At 44.9% G+C, this 22,842-nt stretch overlaps 3 protein-coding genes across 7 annotated transcripts in view; 1 reads left to right on the top strand and 2 right to left on the bottom strand.

Annotated features, from left to right (window-relative positions):
- Nucleotides 1–12,213, top strand: part of GNE (glucosamine (UDP-N-acetyl)-2-epimerase/N-acetylmannosamine kinase) — a 65,986-nt gene extending 53,773 nt beyond the window's left edge. The window contains exon 12 of the mRNA XM_017543156.2: nucleotides 11,773–12,213. Coding sequence (XP_017398645.1) covers nucleotides 11,773–11,777 — 5 coding nt within the window. The 3' untranslated portion in view covers nucleotides 11,778–12,213. The remainder of the gene's footprint in view (nucleotides 1–11,772) is intronic.
- Nucleotides 1,347–21,919, bottom strand: CLTA (clathrin light chain A). Of its 4 annotated transcripts, XM_017543160.2 has the most exons (7): nucleotides 21,502–21,919; nucleotides 16,364–16,401; nucleotides 14,809–14,926; nucleotides 8,671–8,761; nucleotides 4,041–4,094; nucleotides 2,722–2,757; nucleotides 1,347–1,787 (listed from the first exon to the last, which is right to left on the bottom strand). In XM_017543160.2, exons 1-7 carry the CDS (start codon nucleotides 21,716–21,718, stop codon nucleotides 1,616–1,618), a joined length of 726 nt encoding a protein of 241 aa, XP_017398649.1. In that variant the 5' UTR covers nucleotides 21,719–21,919; the 3' UTR covers nucleotides 1,347–1,615. The 4 variants fall into 4 exon arrangements, with proteins under 4 accessions (XP_017398649.1, XP_017398650.1, XP_017398651.1 ...); XM_017543161.2 differs by lacking the exon at nucleotides 2,722–2,757 and having other exon boundaries at nucleotides 21,502–21,918; XM_017543162.1 differs by lacking the exon at nucleotides 4,041–4,094 and having other exon boundaries at nucleotides 21,502–21,914.
- Nucleotides 21,811–22,842, bottom strand: part of GLIPR2 (GLI pathogenesis related 2) — a 50,081-nt gene continuing 49,049 nt past the window's right edge. Inside the window, exons 5-6 of one of the 2 annotated variants that reach the window (XR_005202533.1) lie at nucleotides 22,553–22,680; nucleotides 21,811–21,880 (exon numbers count right to left, since the gene is read on the bottom strand). Coding sequence is in view for 1 of the 2 variants with exons in the window: in XM_017543166.2 (XP_017398655.1) it covers nucleotides 22,619–22,680 (62 nt within the window). In the remaining variant the exon portion in view is untranslated. Of the gene's footprint in view, nucleotides 21,881–22,359; nucleotides 22,681–22,842 lie in introns of those variants that run through there. The other variant, XM_017543166.2, reaches the window with a different exon arrangement.

Genomic DNA, 22,842 nt, shown 5'->3' with positions numbered 1-22,842 from the left:
TCTGAAGAATGGCACAGATTTTGCTGACATTTAAAATTGCCACTTCCCACCTCAAGAAACCCGTCTGGTGTGGGAGGCAAGACTAGTCCAGACGATGGCACCAAGACTACCAAAGAGTAAGCTGCCCCAGGTAGATGGCTATGGAAGATCAGGGGAAGGGAAGTGGCCTTTGAACTAGTTCTTAAAATTGGATTCTGACATTTGGAATGGCATTAGCAGTTCCCAGTAGGAACGAAAGCCTGCGAACAGTGATTGTTTGATTGTAATCAGATTTGACTGGAGGAGGAGGAATAAGCAGAGACCAGAAATGTGGGCCAGGTCAAGGAAAGCTCAACTAAGAAGCTTGGAAAGCGGGGAGATAGCAAGAAAAGTAATGGAAGCTCCTTCCAACCAAAAGTAATTAATATGAAGGAGATAGTGGCCTTTCCTTCTTGGCAATGACAACACCTAACCCCCATCCTGAGCATGGCATTACAGTTTGCCTCAATCTCCAGTTTGGAAATACCAGGTAGTTAAAAGCAGATTACTGAAATATGGCTTTAATAATTGCTTGGAACATCACCCAAAATAAGCCAGGTACTATGCCAGGTTCTGAAAGCAGATAATGAACTTACTGGTGTCTGAACAAAGCATGGGCTCCCAGAAACACCTGTGGTATATATCAACATGGTCCAATGCAGCTTTCTGTGACCATGGACATGTTCTATCATTTGTGCTATCAATGCGACTACTGAGCACATGAATTGTGAGTAGGACCAGAAATGTATTTTTAGTTCATTTAAATAGCTACATGTGCCTGGTGAATACTGCATTGGACAGCACAGGTCTAGATGAAGGATTTTACAAGAGAAATAAGAACCGAACGCTTGGGATGACACAGAACCCAACATGTCCTATGGGACTCAACAGTAAGGGGACTTGCCACACATGAATGCCATCCTAACTCAGGCTTACTGGCCAGAACCAAAGGAGTCAAGATCTTACTAGAGGCTATGTGCCCCAGACAGACTCCTGCTGAAATATACTATCCAAGACCCTAAACTGAGGGACACTGGGAAGCAAGAGCCCATCTGGGAGAAAATGTCTAGGTTGGTGAAAGGATTCACAGCTGTGTCTTAGCCAGATGAAGAGGGGGTTAACCTTTAGCCACGCAACTCCATTCTCAAATGAAAATGTCCACAGGATCCCACTCTAGATCCCGGAGCAATCTCAGTTCAAGGCAAGGCGGTGTGCCCAGTGGCTGTGCTTCCTCAGTGCTAGAAATGATAAAAAGGAAATTCCTCAACCCTTCCAGCCTCACTCCAAACTACAACACATCTTGAGAATAAAGAAGCTTCACATAATATAGTTTGAAACAGAAATTTATTCTCAGAATAATGCACAAAAGCACAGGCTGAGGCTACTGTTGGGCTTTCCTCCCTTTCTCTTCCTCCCCCTCCTCTGAATGCCAGGGAGAACACAGTTGAAGGAAACATGCAATCACAAACAATGATCAATTCTAAAGACAAAAAGGTTTGGTCCAAAAGAACTCAACATAATTAATCCAATGACTGTGAAGAGCTTCACTGAGAAGGATTAAGATATTGCAGATGTAGTGTTTCCACAGGGTGGCTCTTCAGTGCACCAGCGGGGCCTGCTTGAGGGAGATGAGCACTGAGCGCATGCGGGAGACGTCTTTGGCCTGCTTGCTGGACTTGGGGTTAAAGTCACACAGCCGGGCCACCCGTTCCCACTCAGTGCCTGGGGACGACTCGTCAATGTCATTTACAAAGGCTTCTTCTGCTGCCCTGGAAGCAACAACAAAATATGTTGGTTTATGTAGAACTCCCTTTGAACAACCTGGTGGCTGCCTTGCTACACAAGCAACTGCCTATTTGTCCCTTTCTTAATGGCATTCTGGCTTTCCCAAGATAATGGCCCCTGGCCCAGGTCAGACTCGGGTAGGCACGTGGCTGGCTCTCCTAGGCACAGAGTGCTGTAAAATGTTGGAATACAGGTGTTTGGTTCAGGGCTCACTATGTCTCTGTCTGGCTGTTTCTGCTCCTGTGGAGCATTAATAAAAAGTCCTTAGCCAGCTATACACACTGCTTTTATTAACAAGAACAAAGCAGCAGGCTGATCAAGAACTTAAGTACTTTACACTGGGCTGTACGGGAATTTCAAGGAAATTTAGAGACTTCTAAAAAGCCCATAGATCATTGCACAACAGCCTCTAGATTTATTCCTAAGGCTGGAGAGAAACGGGGCAGATCAAAAGGAATTCAAGACAAAGCTCCCATGCTAGCAGGCACTAGAGACTAAAGCCATTCTGGAAGGGGGTTTGTTAGGACATTCTCCAGTTCAGCCAAAAGTTTGCCATTTTCCCTCCAGCCGGGTGCCTTGGGGCCACTCAGGGCACACTGGCAGGAGAGCCAACGTGAGCTGCTTTTTGGCAGGATGCTGCCCCAACATTCTTTCATATCAAGGTCAGCCCACCCCCAGTTCAGAATTAACTGGTGGGAGCTACAGCCGGAAAGGACAGCGGTAAGACACACTATATTCATCTACTCCAACAAGCATCACGGGCAAAGCAAAAGCAATGGAGATGACTGGTCTGGGGGGACGGAAGGGTGGCACTATCACAGGGATGGCTGTGGCAAACACTGCTGAAGCCCAGAGCCACTACAACACTGCGACTTCATGGCACACACAGTTAGGGGCAGTGAGAAAGGTTTACTTAACTGTTCTAGGCTGTAGCAAGGATGGTTTATGTTTGTGCTTAAAGGTGAAGAGAAGAAAAGAAACGAGAGAAACTTTAGGTCAGATATAGAAAATGAGAATGAGCTCAATGCAGATGGTCAGTAAGCTGGACATGCCCTTGCCACTCTATCTGTGTTTGGGGACGTGCAGCTGGCTTTGCTGGCCACCCAGCTGCCCAGCAAAACCAGACTCGACCTTTCCAGTCTCCATTTCTACTCCAGAGAGAATGTGCAGAAATCAAATCAAACACCACCTGTAAGTCCAGCATTTCACAAGTCTCACTACAAATGCATCTGGGGGCCCAGGAAACCCAGTTCTGTCTTCTAAGGGGATGAACATCTCAAGGTCATAGGCCCTGGGAGGCTCTACAGGCCTCAGCTCATGGCCCACTTTCAACAGGTTCCTCTCCTATTCCATTCCACCCTGACTTCCCTTATAAAGCCAGCCCTAATTTTTACGGAGTAGACAATGAGAACTGTTTCCAATTCTTCAGTAATATTGCTTTGATAACAGGAATCCTTAAAAAAAACAAAACAAAACTAAAAACTAAAAAAACAGCTTCTCCAGAGAAGATGCAGGTTTCTTTTAGATGGGGCTGGGGGAGAAGCCAAGTGGCCCGTATCAGACATTTTAACTATCTTGACCTCAAAGTTGGGGGCTTCCCTGCGCTAGGAGACGGGGCATCAGAAGCTGACGCTAAATAGCAATTTCTGACATGCAAGACCACAGAGGAACAATTAGACACCCACTGGAGACAACCCCCTCTGCTCTGGACTCTTCTGCCTGAGGGAGAGGCAAAAGACCCCACATTGTTTGAATGAACCAAGTATGGAAAATGCTGTCCCACAGCTCTGACTTTAGCAATGCAAGGTGCTATTGCTCACTGGCTCCTAACCTCCTGGGACTGTCACCTGTTCCCAGGTGGGGAGACCTCCTTCCTTCCCACCTGGGGCAGGCAACAGGGCATGGCAGAGTGATGGCAGCAAGAGCAAGAGGGCAGAGTTCCCCCCAGCATCAAACCCTTTCCAGATAAGATCACAAATGACACATTTTGAAAGGGAGTTAGCTTTCTTTCCTCCAAAACCCCAAATATGAAAAATGGCCATCAGAGGATACAGAGAGTCACAATTCCGGAAGATTCATCCATGGATCATACCCCACTTATCAATTCTTAGGTAGCCCCCAAAGTGCCAATTTGAAATAATTTAAAAAGCAAAGCAACTTGTGACATAAAAGGAGCATTAACTCTAAACAAAAAGTAGAAAGAATCACAAGAAAAAGGAATTAGTTTTGCAACATACACATAACCAATCACGTCAGCGAAGGGTTGTTTGTAGAAAGCTTCATCTGCCACCCTAGACAGCAAGAGGTCCAAAAGGCAGGCAAGCAGGCAGGAAAAAAGAGAGAACATTGAGAAGCAGAAACATCTAAAATCCACAATCGAGGTGCAACTGTGCTCTGAGGAGCTGCTCTCAGGGCTCCTTCCTAACCCCCGTGAGGCTTCCAGCGCTGGAGACTTCAGCAGGACTGGTTTTCCATTGGCCTTCCCACATGGGGATTTCTCCACGAAATTTCTCCACGATAGAATGAGCACTGCCAACTTCATCCCTTTGGCTTACCCCAGCAGCAATGGGCATTTATTAAGCACCCAATCATGGACTAAGCCCTTTCACATACATTACGTTGATTCAGTCCTTTACTATAACAACCTATGACACTGTTCTCACCCCTGCTGTACAAATGAGGTAACTGAGGCTTAGAGATGAAACAACTTGCTTGGCTACACCACAGTGGCAGCATTCAGGACTCACAACTAAGGCAGCCTGGCCCTAAGTCCAAGGCTCTTTCTACTGTATAGTCATGCTTCTTCCCTGCCTGTGTGTGCCCAGAAAGCCATGCCACCTTCCTGCCTGTCTCAGTAAATATCACGGGGCAGGAATCCTGCCAGACACCAGGTGTGCTAGGACCCAGAGCCAGACTTATCTTGTATTATCCAACTACTGCTTCCCCATATTGGCTGGGTGGGACATATTTTCAGAGTCCTGAAAACATATATGGTCATTTCAAAACCTCAACCTTACAGAAAAAAGCAGCTGGAGATGAGGCCTGGTGGGAAGAACACTGAACTCTGGCCCTGGCTTCTCTTGTTCCTGAACATGGCTCTCTGCTCAAGAAGCTAGTACAGTTTCTGAATATTTCTACACCAGATTCAATTGGCTGTGACAAGGTGTAGCCCAGATTCCAGAACTTCATCCCTTCTTAACTCTCAACGTGGCAGGGCTCTCAGACAGGAAGGAGGGGCAGACTGGGTGGAGAAATTTTCATAGCAGAGGCCAGGCTGGCTTTGACTCTCTGTTGCCCTCGAATGACTCCCAGGACTCAGCCAGCCCACTCTTGTCCACTGTGGCTGGGTAGGGAACCTCCCTCATGGAGTCTTACCCTGTCTTTTGTCAAGCTGGCTTGGGGTGGGCGAGGGGAAAGACGTTTTTCAAGGATAATCATGTCTGGTCATTAAACTAAGCTCACATATTTATTTGAAAGTAAATTCTAGTAATTTTAATTTCAGTTAATTTTTAAGCTCACACATGCCCTTCCTTCTTTCCCATTTTGGCTTATACACAGGTAAGTGTTTTGTGGGAATGTAAAGAAAGCAAAAAGAGCAGGCTGATTGTAACTTAAAGTGACTCAGCAGGAAAACAGAGTTGTTTGTGGGCAGAATGAATGGGAGGAAAAGGCAAGGCTGGCTGGCTTGTAAACCCACAATCCTTTCAGTTTACACAAAGGGCTAAACCTGATCAATTTCAACTTGGGTTTCCCTCCACTAGAAGAGAATAGGGGTTTCATGACTCCTGTCAAAGCACCACTAAGACAACAAAAGTTTGAATGTCAGGCTCTTGCTCCTTTGCAGCTAGCCCAAGACCAAAGAGCTCCTCAGTGACAAGCACATCCCCTGTCAAGGTTGTAGGCCCAGAACAAACAGAAAATCAGACACAAACACCAGCAGCCCTCCGCTTATTTATTCTCTACCCAGTAGATGGGGGACCTGAAAGTAGCAATCCTCAGCCAAGGTAGAAGAGGCTCAGGTAGGCTCAGGAGATGGGAGGGAAGAGGAACGCCTAACCTAGGACAAGCTCTGGAGGCATGAAGACAATGCAGAACTTCATTCCATAAACAGCCTCAAAGTGGGCATAGAAAAAAATGTTCGCCATCTCTGAGAACTGTGGGTTCCCCAAACCTTCCCCAGCCTTTAAAGAGCTGACAAGCACAAGTACTACCTGTAATAGGGAAATGTTCTGGGGTTGTTCTTGATGAGCAAACTCATCCAACTGCAGGAGTCAGTCACTGCTCTGGCTGGCTCCTATGAAAAATTCTTTTCCATGGCTGTCACTGAGTAATTCACAGCTCTTGTGCAGTGACATTTAGGCCCCAATTTGGAATAAAAGCAGGGAGATGCAATCTGGGGACTGACAATAGACTACAGACTGTGCAGGGCAAGAATCACGTCTGCCTGCTGCACACCCACCCCCAGCGCAGTGCCAGGCACGATGTACTCCTAGTGCTTTGGTGACCAAGTGATGAGGCAACTAGCAGGCAGGAGGCCTGAGGATGCTCTCACAATAACTGGATGCCCTTCCTGTCCCCAAGTTTCCTCTTTCAAACTTCTCATCTTTCTGCCTTATCTCTCAGGTCCCCTTAACATCCAGCTACTGCAAGAGTCACCCACAGAGAATGATACTCTTACGTGAAATGAGCACCCCATTTTCTTCTCTTTTCTTTTCATTTTTGAGACTGAGTTTCGCTCTGTCGCCCAGCCTGGAGTACAGTGGTGCAATCTCAGCTCAATGGAACCTCCGCTTCCCGGGTCTAGTGATTCTCCTGCCTCAACCTCCCAAGTAGCTGGGATTACAGGCATCTGCCACCACGCCCGGCTGATTTTTTGTATTTTTAGTAGAGACAGGGTTTCACGACGTTGGCCAGGCTGGTCTCGAACTCCTGACCTCAAATGATCCACCCACTTAGGCCTCCCAACATGCTGGGATTACAGGTGTGAGCCACTGTGTCAGGCCCCTACTTTCTTTTCTAAAAATATTCACTCTTTACCCATAGACAGATAACAAGGACGAATTACTTTATACGTCTAAATGGGACCTATTCCTTTGAACTCTAAAGCTTAGAATCAAACATGGATGGGGAAGGAGAATAATCAGCAATATAAAAATTTCCAGGGGAGGGTGCAGACTCTTAGAAGAAGTCCCCCAAAGTGACTCTCATATGGCTCCCGCCTCCAACCAGTCCCAAACTCAATGCCTGGAGGAACTAAACTTGTAAGACTGAGCTCCTAAAAACAGGTGTCATTACTCCCTCTGAGAACAAAAGATTCTGTATAGAGAGTTTTCTTTTCTTGACAGTTCAGCAAAACTGACTTGAAAAAATATCTGCAACAGAAAGGTTATTACCAACGTATTCATTATCTAAGTTTGAAAATGTGTGTGTCAAGTTCTTGAAGCATCAGAGACGCTATGCAGGAAGGGTCAGCATGGCTGCAGTACTTCAAAGTCAACTCCGGTGCCAGGGCCACTGGCTAGGGGAGCTCCCAGGGCTCGAGCGGTGCTTGCACACAGTCCTCACCTGGCTTTACCAATCTGAACTTAACACCAGGAAGAAAATCATCTTGAGGGAGCAGAGGACACAGGAGCCTGGACCCGTCAGCACCTCCTACTGACTACAGGCTCAACAGCAGCCCCATGTAGCTTATGGAAGCCACCACCACTGGCAACCCAGCCTGCACACCAGAGAACAGTTCCTGCGCACCAGAGAGCAGTCCCACAGATCTCCACATGGAACCTGACAGGCACTCCTTGAGCGTGCCATCCCCAGAGGAAGGTGGCCAGGACATGGTCAAGCTGGAATCCAATAAGCTAAAGGGCTGCTAGCGTACAAAAGAGAGTCCAACTGCTCTATCATAGTTGCCTCAACAACGACGCTGGCTGGTAAAGCCGTTAGCTCTCTCTCCTGGCAGATCTCTAACAGAGCTGCTAGAGACAAGGACACTTCATCCAACTTGCTTCCTGCCTCTGCATAGGAACCTAAGGTTCTACCCTAAAAATCAAAAATATCCCCAGGCCTGGTCTGGCCCGTTTATACACTGAGGTGAATGGAGTGACTATTTGGTGAAAGCTGGGCTCTGAACCCAGGAAATGAAACAATCTATCTGCCTGCCCTGAGGGAAGCAATATCACATATGCCTCTCGCGGTTGCTTCCAAGAAGGGCTCTAAGCGCAGGGCATTAAAGCCCAGCTGCTGGTGGGGTGTGATATGAGAATGAAAATGTTTTTCTCCCCACAACTCCTTAACCATCAATAAGTGAGTAAAATCTATTTTGAACAGAGCATTTTTAAGAAGTCAATTCAAGACTTTTTAAGGCACAGATAAGTACCCACAGAACCCTCAATTCTAAAGGAATTACACTGGAACATCCTTGGCTGCCTAATTACAAAGCACATTTTCCTTCCAATGGACCCCTTCATGAAGTGGCTTTCAGAGAGCAGACTCAACATGACCAAGTCTATAATCATATCTAAAGTATTCAAATCTGGGTGCACTCATGAAACCCACCTTTCATTTCAGGGTTCCATGAAAAGTGACTTTTCCGTTGGCTGAATCACACCATTACAGGTGATGCATATTAACCAAACTCTCAGACAGCTAAGGTCACTACAATTGGGATGGCTAAACAATAGAGCAAATTATGCTCACAAGACCCGAGAGATTTGCAACCTGTTTCAAGCACTTTCTTTAAAAACTGCAGACATTTCACACTAAAGGAGGCAGAAGCCAAAAACCTAGACTAGACGCTGAGAATTTGATTTGATTCAAATGGATTTGATTCAATTTGGAAAACAAAGTGTGCTACAACCACCATACACTGACCTGTTGTTTGCTTTTGTTTTCTGTAGCTGCTCGTCTAGCTCCTTTATTGCCTTTTCTTTCCACTCTGCTTCTTGCTTCCGAGAATTGGCATCTTTGAAGGGAGAGAAGAAAAAGACAATACAACTGAGGCTTACTGAATTTATGATGGGTGCAGGTCCATATTTGTGTGCATACTGGGGGAGAGGAGTAGGGAAGGAAGATAAACTTCTATTTTTCCTATTTGCACAACCAACTCTGATTTTAGTGCGTCTATTCCTTCCTGATCTTTTCCACAGTCCTATTCCTGGATCCTATTCCTGGTCTTATCCCAGTCCACTGATATCTTAGTGGATCATTAGTTATGTTTTGTCTTGTTTTTGGCAGAGTGAAAAAGAAGGGTGTATGTAGAAATACTGACTTTCAAATATTAATAGGAAAAAAGCCTCTGGGCACGAACAGGGAAAAAAAAACATAACTGATTCTTTACCAGTGCTGCCAATATTAGTTCAGAGTAGGGTATTCATCTTAGATAATCTTTTAACTCTTCTCACAAACTAGTCCATATTCCAAGTTTGACAATGGTTTTCTGGAACACAAGATGGCACTCTCGTAACTAAATATAGTTGAAGTACTTTTGTGAAGCAGGGAGCTATTAGGACAATTACCAAAAGCAGAGATGATTGAGGAACCAGAAAATGATAAAACACAGAATATTAGCACTGGAGAGGACCACAAAGCATTTACTCCTACTTAGTCTGCAGAGTGCGTTTGTGGCAGAGGCAGGGTAGAGCTACAAAAGAAACTCCACTGGAGAGAAGTGCAGAGGGTAGAGGTATGGGATCATTGTTAACAGCCAAAAGGTTCTAGAAATAACAGCAAGAAAATGCACACCTAGCAGGTTTGCCTAGATTGGATTCTCAAACATAAAACATGAAGTTTCTGAGGACTAAATATAGTTTTCCCTAAGACACTGAGCTGAAGAGGCACACATCAGCAGATAGCTGGGCACGGTGGCTGACGCCTATAATCCCAGCACTTTGGGAAGCCAAGGTGGGTGGATCACCTGAGGTTGGGAGTTCGAGACCAGCCTGACCAACATGGAGAAGCCCCGTCTCTACTAAAAATACAAAAAATTAGCGAGGCGTGGTGGCACATGCCTGAAATCTCAGCTACTCAAGAGGCTGGGACAGGAGAATCACTTGAACCTGGGAGGCAGAGGTTATGGTGAGGCCAGATCACACCACTGCACTCCAGCCTGGGCAACAAGAGCAAAATTCTGTCTCAAAGAGACATACATCAGTACATAGTGGGAGTTCAAGAAACACATGCTGCCTGGTCATGGTAGCTCATGTCTATAATCCCAGCACTTTGGGAGGCTGAGGCAGGTGGATAATCTGAGGTCACGAGTTCAAGACCAGCCTGGCCAACATGGTGAAATCCTGTCTCTACTAAAAATACAAAACATTCACTAGATGTGGTGGCACATGCCTGTAATCCTAGCTACTCAGCAGGCTGACACACACAGAATTGCTTGAATCTGGGAGGCAGAGGTTGCAGTGAGCTGAGATCATGCCACTACACTTCGGCCTAGGCAACAAAGTAAGACTCAAAGAAAAGAAAAGAAATACATGTCATAACTACTGAGGCAGCTGACACTTAGAATTAACCTGATACTTTAAACAAGTTCTTCTGGACATCCTGTCTGTCTGGCAGGTGTTTTATAGATATCTCATTCAATCTTTACAACAAGCCCAAGAAGGTAAACTCTGATCCCATTTTCAGCAGTGAAAAAAACTAAAGCTCAGGAAGTTTGCGTGAAACTTCCTAAAGGTTATTGTAAGTGACAGATCCAAGATTCAAATCCAGATCTGGCTCTAAAGCTTGCACTTTGTTTACCTCATTATGCTTCCTCCAAAGGGAGGGACAGAAAGGGAGGCAAGCCTAGAAATAATCATAAGATGTGACTGGAAAGTGGCCACCAGTGATCTGAACAGAGTTTCAAAAGAACAGCACAAGAGCCGAAACTATAATTAGTGTCTCTGAGGACAGTAGAAAGCAGTAGTGGCATCAAGTAACTACTAGAAGGGATGAAAAACGAAGACAATTTTTAGGGCCTTTGCAAGAAAGGTCTTAGAGTAACAACCAGCGAAAGACTGTGTGTAACTCTAAGGAAAAGCCTAATAGCAGCTAGAAGCTCCCCCAAGTCTGAGGTTAGAAAGAATGTTCATCTTGGTATCTAATTTGTCAGAAGGTGATCTATCGTTCAGAAGAAGAATCATTTTCTCAGATTTTTTACTGATGACTCTAAAGTATATACAGTATAATATATTTTTGTTTTGTTTGAGACAGGGTCTCACTCTGTAGCCCAGGCTGTAGTGTGGTGGTGCTATCGCAGCTCACTGCAGCCTCAATCGCCCAGGCTCAAGTGATCCTCCCACCTCAAATCTCCTAAGTAGCTGGGACCACAGGCATGCACCACCACCCCCAGCTATTTTTTTTTTTTTTTTTTGGAATTAACCATACATGTACATCCTCATCCTGAGGAATAATGTTTATTTCTGTGTTTTTAAATATTTTCTTATTTTTTATTATTTTTTTTTGTAGAAATGGGGTCTCACTATGGTGCCCCAGCTGGTCCTCAACTCCTGAGCTCAAGTGATCCTCCTACCTCAGTCTCCTAAAGTACTGGGATTACAGACATGAGCTACCATGCCCAGCCTCTACAATAAACCTCTAACTTAATGTGTCTATCCATGGCATGAAGTATGTATGTGGAATGGAAGATGCTATGCTGCAATGAGAAGCTGTGGGCTAGAAGTGCCAGGTGGCAATACCTAATTTAAATTGTAAGGCCCCCTTTTCAATCGTGGTGAAATTACTTACAAATAATTACCTTTTGATTGGACAGTATTTTTTTTCAATGTATTTTAATGATCATTTAACATTTATTATACATTAGGACTAAAATATAAAAATTTATCTCTAAAAAATTAATTTAAATAAAAATGGTGACCTACTGAACAGACTGTGGTTACTGCATAAATCAGTACATTTAAATTAATCTTCTGGCTTTTGCAGCTTTAGTGCCACTGCAGTACTAATTTAGAATTCTTCCCCTCATAGGATGAAGAGGAAGAGTCCCGTTAGAGAACACCTTCTGGCCATCCTCATTACTGGTCACAGAAAAGAAAATGACTTGAGAATGTAGCCAGCAGCTAGGCTGAAAACCACTGGCACTGGTTCTCTTATTTTTAGCATCATGTGCTTTCTCACAGTTTTTGCAAGGAAAAAAGGTGAAACTGAAGGAACACCTTGTTCATGAATCAAGTGACTTCAATTCCATTGGAATGCAGGGCCAAATGTTTTACTTCTCTCAAAAAAGCACTTTGAATTAAGAAAACGGCTCATAAGTTTATTCCCCAAGTACCCAATTTCATAATTGAAAAATTAAATCTTTCCAGACACCAAAGTATACTCTCTCCATGGAGAAGAAAAACCGCTAAAGCTTGGGAAAACAGAAAAGATAAAGTTGGGTTCTATAACATGAAAAATACTCCAGTGATACTAAGACCAAGCAAGGACCAAAGCTGTTAGGACAAATTTTCCTACAGCTTCACTGTCCAATCATCCTACAGCTCCACTGTCCAATCTTCCTACAGCTCCACTNTGCCTCTAAGCCTACTCAAGAAACACAAAGAACAAGCAAGGACCAAAGCTGTTAGGACAAATTTTCCTACAGCTTCACTGTCCAATCATCCTACAGCTCCACTGTCCAATCTTCCTACAGCTCCACTGTTCAATATTAATATGGTAGCTACTAGCTACATGTGGCTACTTCAATGTAAATTTATTAAAATTAAAGAAAATTTAAAATTCAGTTCCTAAGTCACACTTGAAATGTGAAGCCACATTTCAAGTACTTAACAGTTACATGTGGTTAGTGGCTACCATACTAGACAGCACAAATACAGAATATTTCCACCTCAAAAATTACTGCTGAATGGTGCTATAAAGGTTCAAATATTTTTTTTTTTTTTTTTTTTTTTTGAGACAGTCTCTCTCCGTTGCCAGGCGCCAGGCTGGAGTGCAGTGGTGCGATCGTGGTTCACTGCAACCTCTACCTCCCGGGTTCAAGCAATTCTCCTGCCTCAGCCTCCCAAGTAGCTGGGACTACAGGCGCGCGCCACCAGGCCCAGCTAATTTTTGTGTTTTTAGTAGAGACGGGGTTTCACCATGTTGGCCAGGATGGTCTTGATCTCTTGACCTTGTGATCTGCCTGCCTCAGCCTCCCAAACTGCTGGGATTACAGGCATGAGCCACAGCACCCGGCCGTAAAGGTTCAAATATTAAGTGTACTCTTTGTTCTGAAAGCCACCTAAATTGGACTAGAGAGATAAAAGGACTAGAGAGAGAAACGATTTGGCACTAATTGGCTCTGTCATCTGAGTCATGTCCCTTCCTATTTCTGGGTGTCAGTTATCCCATCTGAAAAATAAGGATTCATGTTTTCACTAGTTCAACAGTTCTCAAGAGGGATAATACTGCTGACACTGTGCTTACAAAGGAGGATGTCATTACTTCTAGGAGGTGTACATTGAAACATCTAGACATGAAGTATATGGTGTCTTTATCTTACAGTAGGTCAGCCAAAACAATTTGTGTATGTGTGTGTATGTATAGAACATATAATTTATGTAAAGATAACCCAATATGGTGAAATACTAATTACTGAATCTGGGGATGTATACATTTATTTTCCTCTTCTGTAAAGTTGAGAAAAGATGAATCTTAAAATCAGCTGATTAAAAAAAAGAAAAAGAAAAAACAGGCCGGGCATGGTCGCTCACGCCTGTAATCCAAGCACTTTGGAGGCCAAGGCAGGCAGATCACCTGAGGTCGGGAGTTCAAGACCAGCCCAATCAACATGGTGAAACCCCACCTTGAAAAAAAAAGAAAAAAGAAAAAAGAAAAGACCACAGTGTGGATTATATCCTCATACTCTGCATATTTCTCCAATGCATCATGTATAGACACAAGTCTCCCCTGATCACAAACCAACAGGTGACACTCCATGTACACAACTCTTTATCAAAGGCCGGGCTGTGTGACTAGATGGCCGTACACATTAAATGTTTACAAAGCAATGTGGCTTATGGGGATGGGGAGTGACTCTGAAGCATGGCAGATGCCAGCTGAAATTGTGACTCATACCATTTCTTAGCTGAGTATTCCAAATATTTATTCTACCTCTGCTCCACTTTCTTCACCTGTAAAATTGTAAAACTTACTTTACAGAGATATTAAGGTAGGAAAAACAAATTGTACATTTTTCCTAATATATCTCATTTTCCTGTTACCTTAAATTCATTCAGCTTTCAAATGAAAAATGGACCATAGTCCATGGATGTGTGAAACCTGAATCCTTCGAGTTTACAAAGCACTCTATAAACACCACCTGAGGTTACTCTTGAGGTCAACAACACTCATTTTACTTCAAAGACAATGACACAAGCAAGACTCTGAAAAGTTTGAGAATAGCCGGGCGCGGTGGCTCAAGCCTGTAATCCCAGCACTTTGGGAGGCCGAGGCGGGTGGATCACGAGGTCAAGAGATCGAGACCATCCTGGTCAACATGGTGAAACCCTGTCTCTACTAAAAATACAAAAAATCAGCTGGGCATGGTGGCGCGTGCCTGTAATCCCAGCTACTCAGGAGGCTGAGGCAGGAGAATTGCCTGAACCCAGGAGGCGGAGGTTGCGGTGAGCCGAGATCGCGCCGTTGCACTCCAGCCTGGGTAACATGAGTGAAACTCCGCCTCAAAAAAAAAAAAAAAAAAGTTTGAGAATCAAGAGCCCACAGCTAGTAAGTTCAGGCTGGAATCTAGTCTTTCACTCCAAGCCCAGGGCTCTTGTCACAGCATCTCTATGCTCTTCCTGTGAGAGGATCTTGGGGCTCTCCAGGCTACCTTATTCCTCACGGAATGGGCTGTGATTGGGCATCTCTGTGCAGGTAGCCTTGTAACCTTCAGGCTGAGAAAGTTATCTTCCCAAAGACCAGACAAGGACACTGGCTAATTTGAGCTAAAAAGGGATAAAAGTAGAGTGTAGGTCAACTACTCCACTGAAAATAGACACCCAAAGGCAGAAAGGGATTCCTTACCAAGAGCTTCCAAGCGTTCCGTTTGCTCTTCTCTCCATTTACGGATACTTTCAGGCTCTGACTGCAGTCGATCCACTTGTGAAATAGCTGCATAACTGTCTGTTGGACCATTACTTTCCTTAACACAAAACACAATTGTGCTCTATTAGTACCAAGAATTCCTTCCTGAAATGTACTTCATCCAAGTTAGAACCCTTGGTTCTAACAACAACGGTGGCTATTGTAAAATGTTAAAGAACTACCTTAAAAGCAACAACATAGGCCGAGCACAATGACTCGTTCCTGCAATTCCAGCACTTTGGGAGGCCTGGGTGGGTGGATCATGTGAGGTCAGCCTGGTCAACATAGTGAAACCCATCTCTACTAAAAATACAAAAATTAACTGGGCAGTAGTGGCATGTACCTGTAATCCTAGCTACCCAGGAAGGTGAGGCAGGAGAATTGCTTGAACCCGGGAGGCAGAGGTTGCAGTGAGCCAAGGCTGTACCACTGTACTCCAGAGGTGACAGAATGAGACTCCGTCCCCCCAACCAAAAAAACAAACAAACAAACAAACAAAAACAACATAGGCCAGGCATGGTGGCTCGTGCCTGTAATCCCAGCACTTTGGGAGGCTGAGGAAGCGGGATCCCTTGAATCCAGGAGTTCAAGACCCGCCTGACCAACATGGCGTAACCCCATCTCTACTAAAAATACAAAAAATTAGCCAGGTGTGGTGGCCAGCACCTGTAATTCCAGCTACTTGGGAGGCTGAGGCAGAAGAATCTCTTGAACCCAGGAGGTGGAGGTTGCAGTGGGATGAGATCGCACCACTGCACTACACCCCGGGCGACAGAATGAGACTCCGTTTCAAAAAAAAAAAACAAAAAAAACCCTCAAATGTTAATCTTTAGAGAATTATTCCATATGCCACTCACTAAACTAAGGAATATTAGCAGGTTAACCTAACGAGACTATAAACAAAGATGGAAGGAGAATTATTTAAAGTGTTAGTATTCACTTACTGCACTTAACACAGTGTCATTTGAAGGGTGATTTCTTTTTTTTTTTTTTTGAGACAGAGTCTCGCTCTGTCGCCAGGCACCAGGCTCACTGCAACCTCTGCCTTGCGGGTTCAAGCAATTCTCCTGCCTCAGCCTCCCGAGTAACTGGGACTACAGGTGCGTGCTACCACGCCTAGCTAATTTTTGTATTTTAGTGGAGATGGGGTTTCACTATGTTGGCCAGGATGGTCTTGATCTCTTGACCTTGTGATTCATCTGCCTTGGCCTCTCAAAGTGCTGGGATTACAGGCGTAAGCCACTGCACCCGGCGAAGGGTGATTTCTTGAGAAATAAGGTGATAACATGAGGGCCAGGTAAATAACATTTTAAAACAGTTCTCTTTTTAACAGTGCTACCTCTCTTTAAACCCTTTCACTTTGGCAGATAACATACCAGCCACTAACACATCCAGGAAAGTCAAAGAACTGGGGTTTCTTTCCAGGTCAGTCAATTAAAATACGGGAAAGGAAGACTCAATCACTATCAATGAACATAATCAGAGTACTCCGTACCTGGTAGTATTCGCCATTCATTACCCCATCAACAGCATCTGCAAGACATAAGATTTTGGTCTGTCAATCAAGACTGGTCAAACACTGGACCAAAGGGTTGTACAGTAGAATAGAGTATTATAAGCTGTATGAACCCTGAAGTAGTAAATGCCATCCCTGGGGTAGGTTCTATATACAACAAAACAATAAAACCAAGATGCGCTTATATACAAATTTCACCAAAATGTGGACACATCTGTCCTCAAGCTCCCAAGTCCAAAAGCTTTTAAGATTCAGTTTTCTAGTTTACAGTGGTAACAAATGGAAGACTGCCAGAAGAGTCTCAAGAGAACAACAGTATTTCTCTATGAAAATTCTGCAGAAGGGGGGGAAAAAAAGTATGGCCTGGAGTCACCCCATAGTGAGCAGAAACATGCAGCTTCATTTTTGAGACAGTGTTGCTCTGTCACCCAGGCTGAAGCACAGTGGCCCGATCAAGGCTTACTGTAGCCTCAATCTTCTAGGCTCACGCGATCCTCCCGCCGCAGTCCCCCAGGAGCTGGGACTACAGGCATGTGCCACCATGCCTGGCTCATTTTTCTATTTTTCTTAGAGAGCGGGTTTTGCCATGCTGCCCAGGCTGCTCTCAAATCCCTGGACTCAAGTGATTCACCTGCCTGGGCCTCCCAAAGTGCTGGGATTACAGGCATGAGCCACTGCGCCTGGCCATAACCCAGGAACTCTACACCAAGGAACTTATTACAGAGGTGAAACAGAATGTGCTCCCCCCACACTTTTTATTCGTTTGGTAAACTTCATATTTCCAAAACTCTACAGAATGCTTAAAAAATTATATAGGTAGGTGGCACATAGCTTAAAGTAGTAAAATGTATTACCTCCGTAATAAATTCCTTGGTGTAGAATTGCTGGGTTACAGCCGGGTGCAGTGGCTCACGCCTATAATCCCAGCACTTTGGAAGGCTCAGGTGGGCTGATCACCTGAGGTCAGGAGTTCCAGACGTGCCTGGCCAACATGGTGAAACCCTATTTACTAAAAACACAATTAGCCAGGGTAGTGGCATGAGCCTGTAATCCCAGCTCCTCAGGAGGCTGAAGCAGGAAAATAGCTTGAACCCGGCAGGCAGAGGTTGCAGTGAGCTAAGAATGCGCCACTGCACTCCAGCCTGGACCACAGAGCGACTCCATCTCAAAAAAATAAATAATAAAAAAAGAATTGCTGGATCACAAGAAATGTATGTTATTTATTTATTTTGATGCAGAGTCTTTCTCCGTCACCCAGGTTGGAATGCAGTGCTGCGATCTTGGCTCACTGCAACCTCAGTATCTCTGGAATAGAAGAGACTTTGATCACTACTCCATACAAAAAAACAAGAAACAATCCTCATCCCACATCTTCAAAATCACATGCTGTCTGTCTGAAGACTCCTCCAGACCCACTGGCATCTGCTTTCCTCTTTATTAGTTACTGTATTACTGCACTAACATTCTTACATGAATCAACAACTAGCTCAAGTCAAGGGATCCTCTATTGCCGTGGAAACATGCAGAAAGGATATCTTGACTTACTAGGACAACCAAACTAAGCCACATGATGCTTCAGAAGGAAACTTTCTAGGGCCTTTCAGGAATTCCAGACAGAAAAAGGGTCATGCATCCTAGTCACGGCAAAAAAAAAAAAAAAAAAAGTAAAATGGCCACATTAAATTTTTAAAAGTGAAAGACTCTGTCCCAAACCCACCTTCCACTTTCCACATTCCAGAAACATTTGAAGTCAAGCAGACCTAGGTTTGAAGCTGCAGTTGAGCCATTTATTGCCTTGCTATCTTAGGGACACTGCTGAACTTCCACATTGATATCCATTTTCATATGAAATATGACACTACCACTTAACCCATGGAGCTATTGCCAGGATCTGAAAGTGCACCTGGTACACAGCAAATGTGCAGTATAATTAACTATCATGCATGAGATTTCCCTAAACTTCCCTCCACCACTGTTACCAATAAAATTACTTCTCCTGAAAGCTTCCCTTTAATTCACCTACAACTCTTTTTTCTCCTACAAGAAATAATTTGTCAAAAACAAAATGAACAGGCGGGGCGCAGTGGCTCACGCCTATAATCCTAACATTTTGGGAGGCCGAGGCAGGCAGATCACTTGAGGTCAGGAATTCAAAACCAGCCTGGCCAACATGGTAAAACCCCGTCTCTAGTAAAGATACAAAAATTAGCTGAACATGGCGGCGCACACCTGTAATCCCAGCTACTCAGGAGGCTGAGGCAGGAGAATTGCCTGAACCCAGGAGGTGGACGTTGCAGTGAACAGAGGTAGCACCACTGCACTCCAGCCTGGGCAACAGAGCAAGACTCTGTCTCAAAAACAAAAATGAAAACAAATCATAATAGTGCCTCACTGCCATACTCTCTGTGTGGCTTGTCTCTCCTCTTCTCTTCCCCCACTCAGCCCTCATGATTGAGCTTTTCAACAGCTCCACTTGTGCTGCCTCCTTCATGACCACCTGTTCTTCTCAATATCCCCCTCTCAAGTAACTTCGCCCAGCTGGTTACTTCCTGCCTCTAAACCTATGTCTCTTCTCTGGATCTCTTTAACAACCAAGAGAGTCATCCAAAGCTCAGCCCTAACCCCTCTGGTTTTTGCCTGTGCCCATCCTCCATGGGAGTTTTCCACAAGGCTAGGGCTGGTTTATTTTCCTCTCATCAATCTGTTATAGGCGACTATATTTATCTCTGTATGACATCAGAAAGACAGCTCCCACCTAAAACCTCTCAATTTCCTCAGTATACTTCAAAGCCTAAATGCCTTGTAACTCCTTTCTCTCACTAACAGTAGCTGGAATTCACTGGATACTTACTATATAACGGTAAGCACTTTATAGACACTTTTTAATGTAATCCTAAAGATGCCACATAGCATTATAAATTATATTATGCAACTTTTACAAAGGAGAAAACTGAGGCCAGACTGGTGGCAGTTATATACATTTTCTGAAATCACAAAGCTAAACTCACACTCAAGCAGCTTAGGATAGCATAGAATCTTAACCACTAGACCATATCTTTAAAAAAAAAAAAAAGGAAAAAGAAAACTAAGAGAGAAAAAGTGTCCAATTCTGTAATCCCCAAAGGAAATGCTGACCACTGCATATTACCAACCTCAATTACACTGTCAGGAATCTGGCTTTAAGTCAACAAATGTTTAGTTCACTGAGAAAGTCCTTCCTAGGAACTAAGTCAGCAACCATTTCTTTCCTTCCTTTTGCTGAAGCCTCAATGCACAAAGGACCTAAGTATCCAACTCTGTTCTCTCCCTTTTACTTTCCCTAACTGCCCGTCGCCAAGATCTGTCAGTTCTACATAGGACCATTGGATCTGACATTTCTGCCCATTTCTTTGTCAAACGTGAGCATCTACTACATGCCAGACACACTTGCTAGATAGTGGGGATAAAACAGTAAGAGTAACACTGTCCTTGAATCAGGACAATCTTCCAACTATAGATCTCGGGTCCTGCTTCTTCCAAATCTGTTCTACGTGGGACAGCCACAACTGCCTTTTATCACACCACACCCCTGCTAAAACAACTAAACACTGCAACAGAATGTGGTACATTCTAAGAGTGGGTAGACTCGGGGCTCAGCTATTAACTCGTGCTTTTTTAAGCAAGTCACTTCTCTCTAGGATTCAGTTTCTGTTGTACTAAATGAGGAAGGTCACTGAGGATCTAAGAAGACAATTTTAAAATTCTCAGACAAATGTTAAAGACCACCCAATGAAAAAATATCTCCTAATCATTTAAGGCCAACTTCATCTTGCAATCACAGCCCAGTTCAGTTCAACTACTTGCTATAAGTTGCATATTCAGGCATATTATATATTCCCTTTAAGTTCTTATTGGGGGACTGATTTACTTAGGAAGCAACATGGTGCCGTCAAAAACTCAGAGGCTGCAAACTAGCAGCACCCCCCGCCCCCCGCCCCATATCCCTCAAAAGTTTCTGCTTGGCTGGCATAGTAACTTGAGACTGCTGGGTCTAAATCCCTTTACATAGAGCACTACTCTACTGCACCAAAGCCTCAGTCTCCAACACTTCTACTGTCTCATGTCAAGCCAGCTTCTCTTGTGTCTGTTACCCAACTGGCCCCTTAAGGTTTGAATTTGGGGTAGTATAGACTCCACTCCTATGTGCCCCAGTAGTGCCCTATTCTCCCTTAGTTGGAATTTTTTAAGCGAATGAAAAGCCGTATCTCATTTCTTCTGGCTAAATTTCCTACTTCTCTGTAATTAAATAGGTCTTTTCCACTCATGATCCTAAGCATCACACACAGGAAAGGCATCCAAAGGTCAAACTGTCATCCCACCTGCCCCATTTTTACTTGTGTTTGGCTGAGAACATTCTCTATTCACCTCTTCATCCCTCCCTGATTGGTTTAGGCTAATCTTGGGTTTAGGCTAATCTTGGACAATACTACCTACCAAAGCTGTTCCCAGAGGAACAGCTCCAGAAGTCCTGAGTGTAAATCAATCGCTCAACGATAGTAAACTTCCCCGCTTGGCAGTTCTTTCTCCAGACCCAGACCATCTTTCTTGAGTTCCCTACTCAATGCTTGCTCCTCGTAATCCAAAACTCTGTACACCTGAAGAGCTTAAATGTTGAACTGCAATGCTACTTTTGTTTGTATCTCTCAAAAACGGTATTCCCATTCTTATTTTTTTTCTACCCTGCTTTTCTAATAACTGGAGTTCCGTGCTCGGCTCAGACTTGCTTTGAAGTCTGAACAAACTGCGCCAATGCGGTTGCTTCAGAGACCGGACTAAAGGCACAGCAAGTGCTTAATGAAAAGTTGCTGAAATGAACGGACTTCTTCCGGCTCCGGAGCCTGCCACTCTATACTTGCTTTCTCGCTCCACCCGCGCGCAGAAGCACTCACACACTGAGAACCGAACAGGCTTCTCGAGCCTAGGTTTCTGCATGACTGGGCCAGGGTCTCGTTTCTTTTTGCACTGCTCCGTAACCTCCTAGTTCAGTAAGCAACACGAGTCACACAGAAGCTCTCGGACCCACTCTGGGCTGAGTTTCCAGACAAGTCCTCTCGCCCCAAACGCGCCCGCATTCTCACCCGGACCTCCCGGCGGCTCGCCGTGTGGCTGGGGCCCCGGGGCGCCGCCGTCCAGGATGGCGAAGGCCTCGTCGTTCTCGATGCCCGCAATCTCGCTCTCCTGCTGCGCCAAGAAGGCCGCAGCCGGGTCTTCCTCGCCGGCGCCGGCCACTCCGTTCCCCAGCGCGGGACCGCCAGGGGCGCCGGCAGGGGCGCCGAATGGATCCAGCTCAGCCATGGCGGGCAATTCAACGGCACGGACACCAACGGTGAGAGACAAACCAACCAACCCACCGACACCACGTCCGGCAGCCGCCGCTGTGGTGGCAACTGGCTGAGGAGGACAAGCGGGAGGAGGGAGAAGGGGGAAGCGGAAGCCCTACCCGTGTATCCGGTCGGCCTAGGCAGTGTTGGAGAGCCGAAAAGGGAACAGCCAATCAGAGGACAGTAATGGTTCAGAAGCTACCCAATCAGCAAGTGGAGGGGCGGGCCCCCGAAGAAAACTCGTGACTGGGGCAGCGCTGGAGGTGAGCGAGGTGAGTCGCGCGGGCCCCCAGGAGGCGGAAGTGCAGCCTGACAGGGCAATAGTTCCCGGCCTGCTGAAGCTGGACTGACCCGACTGCCATCCCTGAAGGGAGTCTAGTGCTGCACGGGGAGGCGAGGTGAAGTTAGGGCGACGACGATTGGCCGATTACTGAAGAGGCATGCTGCTTAGGCTTTATGAACCTCAGTTTCCTCATTTGTAAAACGGGGACAAGAAACCTGCTCTTGCCCCCGCTCGCGGGATTATTAGAAGAATGAAAACTTTTTTAAAAAAATTGAATCCTATTATGGATTTGCCTTGGCTTTCTTAAAAAAAAAAAAAAAAAAAAAAAAAAGTTGAAATATTTAACTCTGTCAGCCAGCCTAGATTATTTGCTCCCTTGGAGCCCATAGATTTACTGTAATTAATTCCACTCCAATTTTTCTCCCCCATAAGTATTTTTATTAAAAAGTGAATATGTCTTATCTTCTTTGATGAAGCACTTTTGCAGCCATTACATCTTCTCAGAGCTAGACAGAAATTACTAACCTGGAAAATTCCTTAAGGATCACTTGCTTCAAAGGGAAACACAGTGGCCCTGCTGTTCGAGGGGCATCAGTCACCCAGGGAGTCAGTGACCAAGAGGAAACACCTGTCTCCTGGGGACTTCCAAGATACTAGGACAACAAGAAAAAGAAAGTTCAGTGTTTTTTTTGTTTTGTTTTTTTGAGACAGAGTTTCACTCTTGTTACCCAGGCTGGAGTGCAATGGCACGATCTCGGCTCACCGCAACCTCCGCCTCCTGGGTTCAGGCAATTCTCCTGCCTCAGCCTCCTGAG

This window comes from Cebus imitator, unplaced genomic scaffold (genome assembly GCF_001604975.1).
Source record: "Cebus imitator isolate Cc_AM_T3 unplaced genomic scaffold, Cebus_imitator-1.0 Scaffold149, whole genome shotgun sequence".
Lineage (NCBI taxonomy): Eukaryota > Metazoa > Chordata > Mammalia > Primates > Cebidae > Cebus > Cebus imitator.
Note: the sequence above shows the minus strand (reverse complement) of the source record. Positions and strands in the feature narration are given on the sequence as shown.

What these genes read in the sequence shown, in the direction of transcription:
- CLTA (XM_017543160.2), bottom strand. Translation starts at nt 21,718, where the DNA reads ATGGCTGAGCTGGATCCATTCGGCGCCCCTGCCGGCGCCCCTGGCGGT. An exon ending in CGAGCCGCCGGGAGGTCCGG is followed by an intron (nt 16,402 to 21,501) that starts GTGAGAATGCGG and finishes TATGTCTTGCAG; the next exon opens with ATGCTGTTGATGGGGTAATG. An exon ending in GGAACGCTTGGAAGCTCTTG is followed by an intron (nt 8,762 to 14,808) that starts GTAAGGAATCCC and finishes CTCCCTTCAAAG; the next exon opens with ATGCCAATTCTCGGAAGCAA.